The 17,065-nt window shown below is 36.9% G+C and overlaps 1 protein-coding gene across 1 annotated transcript in view; it reads right to left on the bottom strand.

Moving 5' to 3' along the window:
- The window catches only part of CCDC148 (coiled-coil domain containing 148), a 198,223-nt gene that overhangs the window by 59,112 nt on the left and 122,046 nt on the right, over window positions 1-17,065 (bottom strand). The window contains exon 11 of the mRNA XM_045575445.1: window positions 8,231-8,371. Coding sequence (XP_045431401.1) covers window positions 8,231-8,371 — 141 coding nt within the window. The remainder of the gene's footprint in view (window positions 1-8,230; window positions 8,372-17,065) is intronic.

Genomic DNA, 17,065 nt, shown 5'->3' with positions numbered 1-17,065 from the left:
GCCACTTACTGACTCATATACTGAGAACTGACCCTAAGTTCAGTCTCATATGTAAGGTTAGAATTAGTTAATAAGCTTCTATTAATATTCATTTCCAAATTTAATAGCAAAACAAGAAACATTATGAATATTTAAAAATTATATGATCTCTTGGACAATTAAACCTCCCATACTACACTAATTTCTTTACTCATATAATATTAATCAGATGACTGATATTAAATATTCAGAAAATAAAGTATGAACCCACAGTTTGTTTTTGGAATCATTTCTACATAAAATATACATTATCTTCTGATTTGGATCATTATAAAATTCTGATAGTTAATTTACTCAGGTTTCATAGCTCCCATGTTTGGAGTATTTAACCAAATTCCAAAAAAAGACAAATAATTAAAAGAAAATCACCCAGTTAAACTTTGACTGCAAGATCACATTTCTGAGTGAGTAGTTGAGAGAGCCTCAAAACTGAGGGTAGGAAGCAATTCAACAGATTGGTCCTCAACTAGATGGGGATACTTCACTCCAGTGGCAGGTGGTTCTTTTGCAAAGAGGATGCTTATAGTGAGAGATTTGGATGGGTGGATGTTAGAGCAAAGGTCAAACTGTTCATAAAGGTTCAAAGGCATAGTTTCAGGGTCCAAAGAGTCTATGAGAGTTCTTGCATTCAATATTCTCCATTTTATGAAAAAGTGTTATAAGCCAATTTTAGATCATCTGGATGTGACTGCATTATTGAGTACTGCTAGTGTTTTTTTGTGTTCACCATTCAGTTGGTCCCCAGTGATATCTACACTAATAAAAGAGAAACATGTAAATTGACCATCACTCTGCTACACCCACCAGCTAATCAGAGTGAGTATGCAAATTAACCCAACAAAGATTGTAGTTAATTTGCATACGTAGGTGAGGAGAGAAGACTAAAGACAACATAGAAGGAAGGGGGGGGGAAGCAGAAAGCGGGGCAGCAGCAGCAAGAGAGAAAGCCCAGGGGCAGGAGGGAACCCCACCTCAGCGGGCTTTGCTCCCTTCTCTGCTTCACTCAGGCCACAGGAAGCCCTATTCTTGCAGGAATCTTCCTGCAATAGGCCTTTAGTATTATATAAATTGACAACATTTATACCTTGAGTTGTGTTCCGGTCTAAATGGGTTCCAGTTAGGTATCTCTCTCCCTCCCCTAACCCCCTCTCTCTTACACACACACACACACACACACACACACACACACACACACTTTTACTTTACTCAAGGTTGAGAAGGAGCAGCATGAGGGCAAAGGAGTTGGAGGAAACAGACCATGGTGTGGACCAGACGGTCCCATTTCTGAGGGGCCTTTCTGACAGGGATGCTTTCCAAGCAGAGTTCTGATTATAAAGGTCCTTTCTCCCACTAAGTCCCCAAGATCTAGGCACCCTCCCTCTGCAACTGCAAGGCATTCATTCCATGAAGTGAAAGCCAATTCATCAAAAGTATTTAAAGGAAATTGCAGAGGACAGTTTCATATCCTGCAGCTCCTAGGGTGCACAAATGCATACAATAGCAATTAAAGGCCCAAGCAAAAAAGAAAAAAAATTAGTAAAAAGGAATCAGTGCAAAAAGTTTATACTCTAAGGCCTAAACTTTGATCAAATGTGTCAAAACTAATGACCTTTATTGGTATAGGAGCATTCACACTAGGAAGCCACCAGATCAGCGTGGTTTGGTGTGAGTATAGATGGCCAAGGTATAGTTTTATAATACAAGACCAGGAAATAAGAGAGGAGGACGGCCAGGCATAAATGACTGAGGTCAAAGTTTCCTTGCGATCCTCCTCAAGTTCATGCCTTCATCAATCCTCACTAAGAGAGGTAGGAGAGTCACACAATAATTATGGATGTAAGTGTACATACTGCACAGATATACGCATTTGCACTTACTATGCATATGTGCAGATACATTTTATTTATTGTATATAGTTACACTTAATTTAACTAGTAGCAAACTCCATATAGTTCAACTCATTTTATAATTTTAGTTTTTCTCTATTGACCCTTTTGTTCTACTTATAAAGTTTGAAGCTAATAAAATAAAATAAAATAAAATAAAATAAATAAATTCCTGAACTAATAGTAAGAGCATCTAATGACCTAACCAAGAATTGCATATTATCTTTGTGGCAGAACAGGCAAATATATCCCTTTAAAAAGATACCAGAAAAGGGGCAATTTCTGTTTGAGTAGAGTGACCTTACAATTGCATGGAGGACTGGGTGTACTATGTGTTATATTAAAGGCACTTGGTGCATACTTATTGAATAAGTGGACTAATGAGTGAATGATCTTCCTATTTGGACCTTTAGTGATGCCTTTGGGAGTATACACAGTCTTACTGTCAATATGCCTTACTAGGAGCTGACATAACTATTCTATGAGTAAGGTGATGAGGAGGAAGGGAAGCTTTTCCCAAGTCTGGATTGGGGGGTGGAAGTAAGAAGAATGTAGCCTGCTTCTTGCCAATAGAATTGGGATGGGGGAGGGGGGGGGTGAGGGAAGGTGGGGAGGGTGGATCCTTGAGCCTCCTTTCACTTCATATTTTCTCAGTTCTTTTCAGTCCAAGCTGGCATGTTTTAGACAACATATATTTGTCTTACCAGAAATCAGTGTTTCTAATAAAATTTTCTCAAGTACCAAATGAGCTATTGTGGACTTATGGGGATTCACTCCATTAGAAAAATGCCATACCCACAGGTATTCTTGAGATAATCCCTTCTCTCTTTTGGCTTCCTGTTGAGGTGGCCAAGAAAAGACTGTCTTTAAACATCCTAAAGGCCTTCCAGTGTGAGAAGATCTGTAAGAAATACCATTAATTTCCTAGAAGGGTCTTTCATATGACTGAACACTCTAATCTTTTCATCTTTTTGAGGTTATAACAAAAAGTTTTATATTAGCACACTCAGACTTTTCTCCATCTGATGCTGTCTGCAACAATCTCTTAACTCCAGAGTAGGTTTGGAAGTTAAAACAAGAATACATTTTGGGCATATCAGATTTGAAGCAGTGAGATATGTGAGTCTGCAGTTCAAGAGAGAAGTCTAGTCAGGAGATATTAATTAGTATTAGTCAGCATATTAATGGCACATAAATTTTATTGGATAGATTAAGATCACCTAGAAGGTACACACACTTTATAAACTGTTTTCAGTTCATCACACATGGAGTTCATTATTTAGGACAGCTTTTTACCTACCACAGGACAGAATTTCCCTAGGCTTTCTCCCACCACATTACTGTGATCTTCCTATCCCTAGTTTCTAATAATACATTTGCTGAATTTTTCTGAGTCCTCACCAGCCACATCTCTATCGTTTGTATTTCTATTAGCAGTCTGTTCAAGGCATTCTAGTCTTGTTTTAATCATGCTCCTCGGATTCTTCCAGCATCTCCTCAGACCCCAATTCCAAAGCCACTTCCACATGTTTCTAGATTTGTTTTGGCAGCATTTTACTTGTAGGTACTAAAACCTGTGTTAATTTTTTAATTGCTGTGTAACAAATTACCACAAATTTAGCAGCTTAAAACAATAGTCAATTATTAGCTCAGAATCCTAAGTCAATGTTCATTAAGGTGTGGCTGGGCTCTCTGCTCATGACATCACAAGGCTGAAATCAAGGTGTTGACTATAGTGAGTTCTCATCTGGATGCTTTATAGAAAAATCTGCTCATTCTTGCTTTTGGCAGAATTCAGCTCCTTATGGTTATAGAACTACAGTACAGGTTATAGGTTCTCACTACCTTTCTGGCTGTCAGCCATGGTCAGCCCCTAGATGTTCCTCCTCCCATTCCTTGCCATGTGATCTACTCAATCTTTAAGCCACAAACATGAGTTATGTTCTTGTCATGTTTCAAATCTCTGACTACCTCTCCTGTGAGCAGCCAAAGGAAATTCTTTGCTTTTAAAGGACTCATGGTTAGGTCAAGCCCACCCAGATAATCTCCCCTTTCCCAAGGTGGTCTGTGTCATACAATATAACCTAATCCATGGCATTTATCGCCCTGGCCATTATATAGGGCATGCATCTCACAGGAGCAGGAAATCTGGGGGCCCATCTTAGAAGCCTGCCTATTACAGGAGTTATTCATTGGCTCCTTTATGTATCAACAATTCCAAAGAAGCAGAGTTTAAAATCTCAGAATATAGTTTTTTATCTTTCTCCTGTGTTGACCTTCTCCCACTTGCTGCCCCCCCCCCGCCCTCCCTCCTCCCACACACTTTTAGCTTTTTAGATCAGTATATTATTAGATTAAGAAATACTGGAGAAGAGATTGTTATGATTTTATAATGAAATGCACTCATAAGAACCCAGAGATTCCCACCCTGAGAGGATGGTTTTGATCTATCGAATAATTGGAAGGTACTGTGGATTCAAGCACAGAGCTTCTTGAATCTTCTCTGAAGCAGCACTGCATTCTGTTTATGATGGCCTGCCCTCTTCTGTTTTAGATTCTCCTTCCTCTTTGCTGGTTATCTGTCTGCAGGATGAACATAATGCTGAGTGTTTGCCAGGTCGCCTGAAGACAAGGGGGAGCACCCACGTGCCATGCCAAGGTTCTATGGGAGTACTGGAGCCTGGGTCTCTTGGTATTTATTGGTGCAATGTCACTTAAAACTAAGAGATCACAAAATGATAGATTCCTTCTTCCTCCCACCCAAAAAAGAAAATCTCTGAGGTAAGGCTGAAGGCCACACGGCTGTGGAGGCATCTGACTTCCCTGATAATGCCCCTCATCCCTCAGTCACACAGTGTGGCTGGTTTCAATGCTGAATTAGGAGTTGGCTAAAATTGGGGGAGACTTGTGATATGCCTGCCAAAGGAAGGACAAGTCTCATTTTTAGGTGAGCCTTGGTTAAAATCTTCATTTTAGGAGCAAGGCTGAAACTTTCCTTACTTCAGATTCCATAAAAGTCCTAACATCATGCAGCAACAAACTCCTAAAATGCTGTGATACTTTCTTTATGCTACTCAAGCCATCCAAAAAGCCAGTCTACTGAAAAGGTGATGTTGAGACCAATATCACACATCAAGTGTTTTAAGGTTCATCTAGCATAGTAATTTTGTTTCTTACAATAGCTCCTAGGGATAGTTTATAGAAAGGCAACATCTTTTGATTTTTATCATGACAATAATATCAAAAGTGGAAAGAGGCTTCTGAAATATTACCATTATCTCCTAACAGCTTATAAATCAAAACTTTCCCCGAGTCTAGAATAAAGCCATGAAAACTGTGTACAATATGTTCAACTAGAGTTTTAAAACACAGAAAAGAGTGACCTAATAATGTAAAGGTAGATTTTGAAAGGAGATGGGTACCTACTAGGGTAAACTTTGACACTGAATACAAATCAAAATGTTATTCCAACAAAAATACAATATTATCCCAACAAAAAGACATTATTATTCCATAAAGGACAAACACTGGGAAGAAGAATTAGGACAAAGATATCTCTTGTTCATGAACCCTGCAGTGGGGTTTTACACATGGTTTCTCCTCTGTTGCTGCTCTCTTAAAAAAAGAGAAAGCCAGGCAGGTGAAACAGCCCCAGCTAACACAGCAACTAGTCCCAAGACAGCGAAACTGCCTATGAGCATTTTTTTTTTTTTTTTTGCCAAGCTAGTGTTAAAATTAAAGCACTAAAATTGGTCACCAACATATAAAATAGCTAAAATAAATAGAACATGGATTTTTTTTGCTAATATACATAAAGGTAGCCAGAACTATGATAAGTATGTCTGAGTTAAGATGGAAATCTTCTTTCTTACTTTAAACACATAAATATTTTGGACACACTATAACACAACACTACACTACACTACACACACACACACGCATACACACACACACACACACACACACACACACACCAATGTCTCAGTGCTAAAAATAAATAGAACTCAAAATCAGAGCAGTTAGAGGAAGCCAAACCCTAGGAACTCTTAGGGTCTGAGAACTTGGTGGCAGGATTTTTTAATATTAATTAATTGAAGGACCTGTGCACAAAGGAGCTAGAACCAAGTTTACAAAGAGCAAGAAGTCATGCAGGGATCATCCATACACAAAATAGGAACTAGATGCACTATGACCACCTCCCAGGAAAGTGACAAGGGGACCAGAGGAGTGAAGGGTCTACTGGAGAATCCAGGCTGGGATTGTGGATCTGTGTTGAGTCAGCACCCACTCCAGCTCCCAGCACAGGTCCTGAGTCTCAAGTTAACATACCAACTGGTCCTGGGCCAGTGAAAGGCATGGGGCCCTTATCAGAGGCAAACATATAAGCTCTCTGTAGAGATGCTCTTACTACCAGGTCACAACTCCTAAAGGAATGCATCATTCAGAAAGAGAAGCTTAAAAACTTCAATTAATTTGTCATTTTAAATTTCTGTGAAACTACAGATGCCACAGAGAAAATTTAGAGGCATGTCAGTAATGGAAGAAAACATTTGGAATCCATATAACTAATGAAAGGAAATGCAGAATTTACAACAACTTCTACAGATTAATAAAGAAAAAAATGGACAAATGAACAAAAAGTACAAAAAAGCAATTCACAGATGAAGAAAACTTTCCAATGAATATGAGGAGATTTTTAATCTTTCAAGTGATCAGAAGAGTCCAATTTAAAACAATGAGACACTGTTTACATTAATAAGACTGGCATAAGTCAAGAAGAAAAGTTATAATATCTTATAAAATAAAAGTAAAAAACCTTATAACAAAAAAACCTTATAAAATGAAAAGCATACAGATCAAGAACATAGTAATTCCCCTCCAAAGTGTACCCTAGAGAAAGCTGTGCACATATGCCCGCAGACATGTATGCAGTGCCTGTTACAGCATGGTTGCAAAAACAAAACTTTAGAAACTTAAATGTCAACCACTAAGAGAAGAGATAGGTGGTAGCTTAGTTCTACAATGGAACACTGTGTAGCATATTAAAAGGCATGAACCAGGTCTCTGTATATTGACATAGGATATCTCAAAATTGTAAGGTCGAATGAAGTACATGCTGCAGTATGATAGTATTCATGAAAAAGTTTAAATTCACAAGCTACATATTAAAATATGTGAAAAGCAATAATAGATGGCCTAGAAAGATAGAAATAAAATTCATGATGGAGATTGCTTTTGAGGAGGTAAGAAGGGCAATGAGAATCAGTATATCCTTAAAAGAGGACTTCAATCTTATCTGTAGGGTAAAATAATCTGGGGAATGAAAATATTAACAGTTTCAAGGCTAGGTGGTGAATAGTAAAGCATTTTTTACATCATTCTCTGTACTTAAAAAATACTTTTTAAATGTACTTCTATCCTATATAATAAAAGTCTAATGTGCAAATCAACCAAATGGTGGAATGACTGGCAGAATGATTGGTTGCTATGATGTGCACTAACCACCAGGAGGCAGATGCTCAATGCAAGAGTGGAAACCACAGGCAAGGAAACATGACTAATGAATCTCAGAGAGAAGGGGGGAGAAGGGAAGGTAGGAAGAGATTAACCAATGATCTTATATGTATAATAATGGCCCGGTGCAGGGACTCATGCACTGATGGGGTCCCTCGGCCTGGCTTACAAGGATTGGGTTAAAACCAGTGCTCTGACATCCCCCAAGGAGTCCCAGAGTGAGAGAAGATGCAGGCCAGGCCAAGGAACCCCACCGGTGCCTGAATTCATGTACCAGGCCTCTAGTAAATAAAATAAAACAGATGCTTTGATCCTATAGAATTGCAAGAGGTTGACCATGAATTTGGCTTACAGATTAATTATTCCTTTTATTACTCTTTGTTTAATTGTTTTTCTTTTGGTTTCAGGCCCAATATCAATAGCTCATCTACAAGCTAACAAAAGTCTTTCTGCCATCTTTCAAAATGCCTTCTCACATGGACATTTTTTGACAGTCATTGACTGCACTATGGTCAACCACAATGCTATCCCAGTATGCTTGGTCTTTGCCTTAGCCCTGCTCAGTACAAGACTTAACAACAGTCACAAAACCTATCTTTTCTTTACCCTCAGCATCTTTTCTAATCATAAGTATCTGTGATTATGCAGGTTAATAAAGTAGGTTCTTCATGTCCAAAAATCTTCCTAAGAACTGCCTATGAAAATCCCATGCCAAACACCAAGGTTAATCAAAGCTCACTCAGGCAGTTAAACATTCATTCACACATTCACAGCAACAGCGAATTTTATACTTTTTCCTTCTTCTCTTCTCTTTGTAACAATTTCTTCTTCTTCCACAGTTTCTCTTTCTCCTCTTCCTTTTCCCTTCTTCTGGCAGAAATTTCCATTTCCAGTTGTGCTACCTCTTCCTGGTGGGCTCGCCATTGAAGAACCTGAAATAGAAATTCATTTCAATAACTGTTCACACTCATGCAATTTTACCGATCACAATGAGACTAGGTTCTGTAACAAGCAGATGTCAAAAGTTTTTCCAAATACACATTAAACTTCTGTGTGCACACGAGTGTGATATGTGTGCAATATGTGTGTGCTTTAGTGTTAAAAGGAGAAAGCAACCTTAAAATCACCTCATTCAGAGATTCTTCACTTGGATTCATGGAGTTAAATCCTAAAGACTCTGTGAATTAACTTAAAAAGATCTATGGATTCCCATAAATAGCATATGAAAATTTCTCTATTTTTGCTTAGGTGTGTTTTTCTGAAGCAACAGTTCCAGCTTCTGTTCAATAATTTTTTTAAATCTCAAGTGGACTTAAGGTGCTAAAAAGTTTAAGAACCACTGATTATTTCATCCTCTTTATTTTATAAGTAAGGAAAATGAAAAACAAAGGAGGATGAAAAACATTTTTTTTCAAGACATTCAAAAGAACTTTTGGGGTACTGATTGGTGTTATTGGTAGAAATAAGCTGCTACAGCCCTTATTGGGCAATATGTATCATAATATAACATATGTATAGCCTCTGACCCACATCCAACTTTTAGGAAGTTATTCAAAGACAATTGGACAAGTGCACAAAAATGTACTCATTGGAACAATCTCTGCAGTGCTGCTTAAACACAAAAATTGGAAAGAATCTAAGTGTCTGGCAATAGGAGACAGCTTAAATGAATTATGGTACCTTCATACAATGACTGCCATTGAATAAGATGCTTTTTATTTATATTCACTGACATAGAAAATGCCCACAACATACTGTTAGGTGCAAAACCACTTTACAGTGTTATCTCATTAAAATAAATATCATCTAGGTATCTACACATAGAAAGAGATTTTGAAGGAGGTTTATCAAAATAATATATTGCCTATCTCTGAATAGCATTATTTTATAGAATTTTAAAAATTTATTCCTTAAGCCTGTCTGTGCCAAGGTATATTTTTACAGTGAACATGTATTATCTTTGCAAGGAAGAAACCAATGAAACTAACAAATAAAATCAAACCCTTACATGTTCTATAGACACATGTATCTAAGGAAGCAGAGAGAAGGGAGATGCAGAAATGTGCAGAATTTTTTTATTATTATTAAAGGAGGGAACTAGCATTCCCAACTTAATACCTTGCATTACATATTTGATATAAGCATGACTCATTATGGTAACACATAAAATGAAAACCGAATAACTAAAATGTCCTAAAATATGATGAATTCAAGTGACTAAACAGTTACACTCTTTTTACACTTTAACTATTCTAAGTTTGTTTTCTAAAAATATATTTGCCCTATATTTCAAAAAAAAAAAATCAGACTCTTGGTTTTGAAACACACTTAGGTTTTCCTATCAGCTGCTATTCTGGCCATCATATTTACATTCTTCTTTGGAAATCCATACCTAGAATAAGATCACCTGTGCCTTCTGTCCTGTAACCCACATGCTATCTTAAGCATGATGTGTCAAAATCAAGTGTCCAAGTGCTGCTAGTGATCTTCCTCACAAACACCTCAAGGACAGCCCTCAGTCCCCCTTTCTTAAACCTCATGGTGGTACCTAACCCTGCTAACCATCTTTTCACGTTTAAAACTCCTTCCTGCAGAGGCCATTCATTGTCTCCCATGCTTCTCCACTGATGGACACTACCCTTTTCTTCCTGCTTCCTGTGCCCACTTCACACCCACAACTCTACTGCTATGCTTTCTCTTGACCTCAGCCTCTCTATCATTATTTGACGTGTACATTCTCTCCCATGAGTTAACCTATCATTTCTGTGTATCTGACTCTAAAACATACTCTTTTTGTCTGCAACCCATCCTAACAAATATGTAATGCCTTTGCTATTTGTATGGGCACCCAAAACACATTTCCAAAGTGAAACTCAACATCTTTAACTTGGCTACAGCTTTACACCAAACCATGTGGGCCTTCCTCTTTTATTATTATTATTATTATTATTATTATTTTAATATATTTTTATTGATTTCAGAGGGAGAGGGAGAAAGAGATAGAAATATTAATGATGAGAGAGAATCATTGATCAGCTGCCTCCTGCACACCACCTACAGAGGAGTGAGCCCACAACCCAGGCATGTGCCCGTGACTGGAATCAAACCCATGACTCTTCAGTCCACAGGTCAATACTCTATCCACTGAGCCAAACCATCTAGGGCCTGCCTCTTCTTTTAAATATCCTGTTTGTTCTGTGGAACCACAGGTATTTCTGTAGTTTATAATTTTTTTATTATGTACACCAATCAACATGGCTAATTCTTTACAACTTACGTCGGACTTAGGCAATCGTATATATTTTAAGTGGAGATGAGCTTTTACTTATGACAAATCAATTTCTAAACTATTGAATTTCCATAGGCCACTTCACTCCCTAAACCACTCTGTTTACCTCCTAAATGCATTTAGAACAATACCAAAAAGTTCAGGAGATTATGTCTCCAATCAGAACTGGAATGGTTCAGCCTTCTCATTGTCCCCAACAATGTTCCCCATTAACCCAACTAGTGTGTTATCTCTAGGTAGATTTTGTTTTTCCTTCACCTTCCCTACTGCTCTTAGCCTCACAGCACCGTCCATACTATTTTCTCAGCAGCAGTGCTCTCAATGTCTCCTTGTTTCATAAAACGCTTCCTGGCCTGCACATGTCGCATGTCTTCCATGAAGCATTCTCCAACCCATGCTCATCTCTCTTTTCTTAATAGTTTTATTATTCCATAATTGCTCTTGACTTGTTTTGAGCATATGCTTCTAGTTCTATTTAGAACAGGGTCCATGATATATATATATATATATATATATATATATATATATATATATATATATATGTCTTTTCTTTTTATTGTCTTGCAAAGTGCTAGCACAGGTAAAAAGTTACCTGTTTACCAAAATAATTTTTTTAGTAAAATCTAATAAATGAAGAATTTATACCATTAGAATATATCATTTTAAAACGTCTAATCAAATCATGTGTCCTCATTCATGATCACCAATGGCTACTAAAAACTGCATGTTAATATCTGATGGGAAACTTTATAATGGTTGGGTCAGAGTGGCAACAAATGAGCAAACTAAACAATTGAACATTGCAGAAAAATAAGCAGACATTTTGGCATCTTGATGGAAGTATGTAACATTCCCATAAACTTTTCTTGCCAAAAAAAGGAAGAAGGAATATAATCAAACCTCAATATCCATGGATCAGGATACAGCAAATACAGCCAATGGAGAAACACAAAATGATAGTATGGGAATGCAGTCAGCAAAACTGAACCCTAAAAACTTCAAAGGAGTTTGAAAATTACAAGAAAAAACAAAATAAGGAGAACTGTGGATTAGAAGAGATTTAAGAAACATGGCGACCAAATATAATATACGGATCCTATTTGGATTCTGATTTATATAAACCAATGTGAGAAGAAATTATAAAACAACTAAGATTTCAATTTTGATTAGATAATTGATGCTATTAATGAAATATTGTTAAAGTTTTTAGGATTGATTATAATATGGCTATGCTTTTTGAAAGAGTTTTTCATTTCAGAGAGATACTGAAATACTAACAGATGAAATGATACGTCTGAGGATTTGCTTACTACTAGTTATCCTATGGGCATGGGAGAGTAGGTAAAGGCATAGGTGAAACAAATTTGACTAATGAGTTGATGATAACTGTTGAAGCTGAGTGATGACAGACTTTTGTCTATGTCTAAATGTTTCCACACTAAAAATTGTATTTTAAAAAACCATAAAATATAATGTATGTCCAAAGATATTTGTATAATCAAATACTGTACTCTCAAGGTTCTCAGAGAGTAGGAAGAAAATTTGAGATGCAGTGAGCTAATGAAAAGAAAAATAGCATACACTTGGCCTTTCTGAGTACTGAGATTATTTCTGTAAATTTCAATAGAAAGAAATTTGGGCCTTGGAACTACTCTTCTCACTTTCTGATTTAAGACTAATTTATGAGAATTATAATTAAATAACCTTTGCATAAGTGATACCATATAATGATGCAAAAGTATAAGTAGCTACCTGTAACTGGAGATTTCTGTTTCCAATGGCAAATATAGCAAGAAAATTACCAGACCAATAAAACTGGGATAACTCAGTTTACCCACCAATATCTGATTTACCTCCCCTTGTCATTTACAAGTCTAAATGATGTTTCTCCCAATCTCCAGAAAATATAAAATTATGGCTATCTTTTTTAATTGGCATAAACACCATAAATGAAACAAATGCAAGTTCAGCAACCAAAAGCAAATGGTTTGTAGCTGCCAAGCAATATATAAAATGTTGGAGCAGGGAGGGGAGCGGGACTCTAGGGCAAGTCAGCATCAGACTCTAAATTGCTTCCATTTAATATTGAAATCATGAGAATGGTCAGGGACCCTGAGAGGCTTATTGACTGGAATCAACAACTCACAACATCAACTGTAGTTATTACCAGACCCCCCAAAAACATGAAGAGGAAAGGAGAAAATGTTATTGAAGCTGGCATTATATCCCAAGTAGCCAGAGATGTGAGATGTTGATGAGAAACACGCTCTGCAGCAGTCGGTATCCAGGCAGCAAGGTAAATGGGGCTTTTCAGAATGCACAATGGGGAAGGTCAAGAATCTAGTGGGAAAGGGGGGGCTATTGAGAAATCCTTAACCAATGGATGCCCGCAGAGGCAGCCAAGGGCTTTGGATGGCTCCTATGTGGAGAGAATGACAACCGATTATAGTATTTTTGAGATGCCCAAGAAAAAGAAAGCTGGCTGGTGGGTGAAGAAATCAATATGAGCACAATAGGCTAAAGCACAGAAAACTTCTGAGCAAACAGTGAGCAAAAAGGAAGAATAGCCTGGAGCACCTTTTAGTGGTTTTATCTTAAAGCGTTGGATAATTATGCAGCTTTAAACAGAGCTGGCGAACATAACCGTGTAATAATAATAAGCACAAAAGAACATTACCACAGTGGCAGTCAGGAGTGCATTATAAGGAAAACATTGTTTAGATTATTAACTTCGGGACATTTTACTAGATCTTTAGTTGATATTTTAATATTCCTGCCGGAGGTACAGTCTTTGAATGAATCATTAGCCTAACAAAAATCAAGTAACATTTAAAATATGCTCATCTATTGCAAATAATAAATTAAGGCTTGAAAATGAAAATGGTTAGCAGCATTACATATATCCCTTGCTCTTACTGCAAAAGTAAAAATAATTCAAGTGAAATTAAAAAACACTTATGTTTTCAGAGTGAATAAAATGCTAGAAAAACAAAAAATGAAACCCATAAAAACTTCAAAGGTAATAATGAAAACTAACATTAAGGTAACAATAGCAACCCAATTTTATATCAAAGTTGAGAGCTTTGAAAAAAATTTATTATAAATGGCAATGTGCTAAAAAAAAATAAAAATAAAAATGAGTACAATGGTCCCCCTTTATCTGTGGGACATATATTTCAAAGTCTCCAGTGGATGCCTGAAACCATAGACAGTACCAAATCCTATATATACTATGTTCTTTCCTATACATATGTATCTATGATAAAGTTTAATTTATAAATTAAGCACACTAAGAGATTTATAGCAATAACCAATAACAAAATAGAACAATTATAAATATACTAGAGACCCGATGCACGGAATTCTATTTAATATTGGAATCGTGAGAATGGTCAGGGACCCTGAGAGGTTTGACTGAAATCAATAACTTACAACAACCTCTGTGGTTATTAACCTACGCCCCCCAAAAATGTGAGGTTATGTGGCCCACCCAGTGGTCATTCAAGGTCATTCACTGTCCTAATTATCTTATTAGCTCTTTATTATATAGGAGGATACTGACATAGAATCTATGTGACTGTGGTGTCTCTCTCTTTTCTCAAAGTATCTTATTGTACTGCACATACAGCATGGATATGCTGGACAAAGGAATGATTCACATCCCAGGCAGGACAAAGCAGGACAGAGCGAGATTCCTCACACTATTAAGAACGGTGCACAATTTGTCTTATAAACTTTATTTCTGAAAATTTTCCACTTAATGTTTTCAGATCACACTTGATGCTGGGTAACTGAAACTGAGGATAAGGGGGGACTACAGTATTCAACTGTTAGTTGGTACACCTGCATTTTTGTCTTATTTCTTCCATTGTTACATTGTACAATGAGTTTTCTCATGTATTAATGGAGAGAATTGAATCAAATCACTTCTATAGCTTCTTTCAAAATTTTTTTAATTTAAATATAGTTTGTATACAATGTTACATTAGTTTCAGGTGTACACTATTGTGATTTGATGTTTCTATACCTTACAATGTGATCTCCACACTAAGCCTAGTAATCATCTGTCACTGTGCAAACTTATTACTATATTGACTATATTCCCCTCCACCTTTTTTTGCTACAGTTTTTAAGTTCTATTATTCTGACTTTATTTTATATTTTTATTATATGGATAAATCACAATATATCCATGCTCTGAATTTTCTTCTATAAGCAAAATGAATTGCAATGAGAAACATTAGTATTTTACAGACCTGTTAAATAATAACAGGCAATTAAATATTAATATGGAATTCTATCTGCCATATTTATGGAAACATTGGGTCATGCACGCTGTTTCATATAAGGAAAGTACCATCTGACCAGTGGCTGTAACTGACAGTAATAAAATATTAAAAACCACTATTAATGAGGGCTTATTGTGTGACAGGCCTATGCTTTATAAATGCATTAAACACATGGAGTGATGTAATCCTTGAAACAAGGAAGCTATCTGCTTCACACTTCATCTGGCCAACTTCTGCTTATCCTACTCAGGTCTGAGCTCAGATATAATTTTTTTTTAATCCTTACCTGAGGATATCTTTCCTTTGATTTATAGAGAGAGCAGAGAAAGGGAAAGACAGAGGGAAATACATTGGTGTGAGAGAAACACATCAATTGGTTGCCTCTGCACGAGCCCTGACCAGAATCTTGGCCAGGGAAGAGCCTGCAACCAAGGCCCATGCTCTAGACTAGAATCAAACCCAGGACCCTTCAGTCTGCAATTTGATGCTCTATCCACTAAGCCGGTCCAGCTCGGGCTGAGCTTACATGTCATCTTCTCCACAAAGCCTTCCCTAACTCTCCACGTCTAGAACAGGTGTCTCCTCTTCTTCCCTGTAACCTTGACCCTTTCCTCTATTACAGCATGCATCGAACCATTTGGATTTGCCTGTTCCTCTGACTTGGCTACAAACTTCTTCTTTTTTTTTTTCTTCTTTTTTTTTTAATCCTCACTAAAGATTTATTCATTTAATTTAGAAAAAGAGGAAAGGAGAGAGAGTCAGAGAGAGAAATATCAACCGGTTGCCTCCCATACATGCCTGAACTGGGAATCAAACAAGCAACTTTTTAACCTTTTGGTGTACAGTATAACGCTCCAATCAACTGAGCCAGGTTTGGCTGCAAATTTCTTAAGGGCAGGGAGCAAATTTGTCTTATTCATAGTCCCTCTCTAGAGCATAGTTTGGTATCTGGCACTCAGGAAAGGTTCAAAAAAATACTTGGTGGAAGAGTGAATAAGGCCTTGGGCCATGCCTGAAAGTTAGATTGACAATATCTCTCCTTCTTCCTGCTGAATTGGTCTTTAGAAAGAAAAGGTACCCTCACTAAACTTAAATGCTACCATTTTCTGACCCTGCTGCTGTGGACTCTCCATCCTTGCTTTCCTCAGTTCTAGCTGTTTCTGGGCTTCCTATGCTCCATGCCTGCTTGTCTGATAGCGAAAATATCCAGAAAACCTTATCAGGATTTTTAACAACTAGTCTGTATTTCCAGCAATGTTAGAGGTCATTTGCAAAAAAAAAGTGGCAAGTCCACCCTTTCTGTCTTTTCCCTACTTGTTCCTGTACTAGTAAGCTTCTAAATTCAGTTCAGCTGGATAAACTTCACATTTTCATTTTATTAAATCTTTAATAGTCTGATAGGTCCTTTAAATTCTTTCCCAATGTCCCGCCACTTTCCAATATTACCTAAATAAGCTTTTTTTCCATCTCAGAGTCCTATTTATGTTCAAATTTCGCTCGTGAAATGTGGTCCCTGTGCTTTCGCACATGTTATTAAAACTCTCTATTCTCTCCTTGGCATTTTTGCTTAGCAAAAAGGTTTGGTTTTTCCTTTTGGTTTCACAACTGTCCTTTGGTTTTTTGAGTGACTTCATAAGTGCATTTTTATCACCTCTGTTTGTAACTGCTTTCCATTTTCTTTTTACTAGTTGTTCTCGAAATCTTAAAGATTATGCACTGTTATCTTGACTGTTTCATATCCTTTACTTTTCAAATAAAATCTTGCAACGTTTCATTTAATTAGATCCTAAAGAGTCTTAACCTTAGTGTAAAACAATACTTGTAAAGGAAGAAACAAACTAAATGTTAAGAAGCAGAAAAATTATTAACAGATTTTTCCCCCCTAAGGAACAAATTTTACAAACCTATCAATTTTATTTATAAAGCTGCCAAAGCCAAATTGTATAATAGAATCAGAAAATGGAGCTAATCTCATCTCACTTTCCATAGGAAGTCATTTGCCTGTTGATGATGAGATCTAGGGAAATCACTTCACATTTCTGGGCCTC

The sequence above is a fragment of the Pipistrellus kuhlii genome, unplaced genomic scaffold (genome assembly GCF_014108245.1).
Source record: "Pipistrellus kuhlii isolate mPipKuh1 unplaced genomic scaffold, mPipKuh1.p scaffold_m20_p_7, whole genome shotgun sequence".
In the NCBI taxonomy this organism is placed as follows: domain Eukaryota; kingdom Metazoa; phylum Chordata; class Mammalia; order Chiroptera; family Vespertilionidae; genus Pipistrellus; species Pipistrellus kuhlii.
Note: the sequence above shows the minus strand (reverse complement) of the source record. Positions and strands in the feature narration are given on the sequence as shown.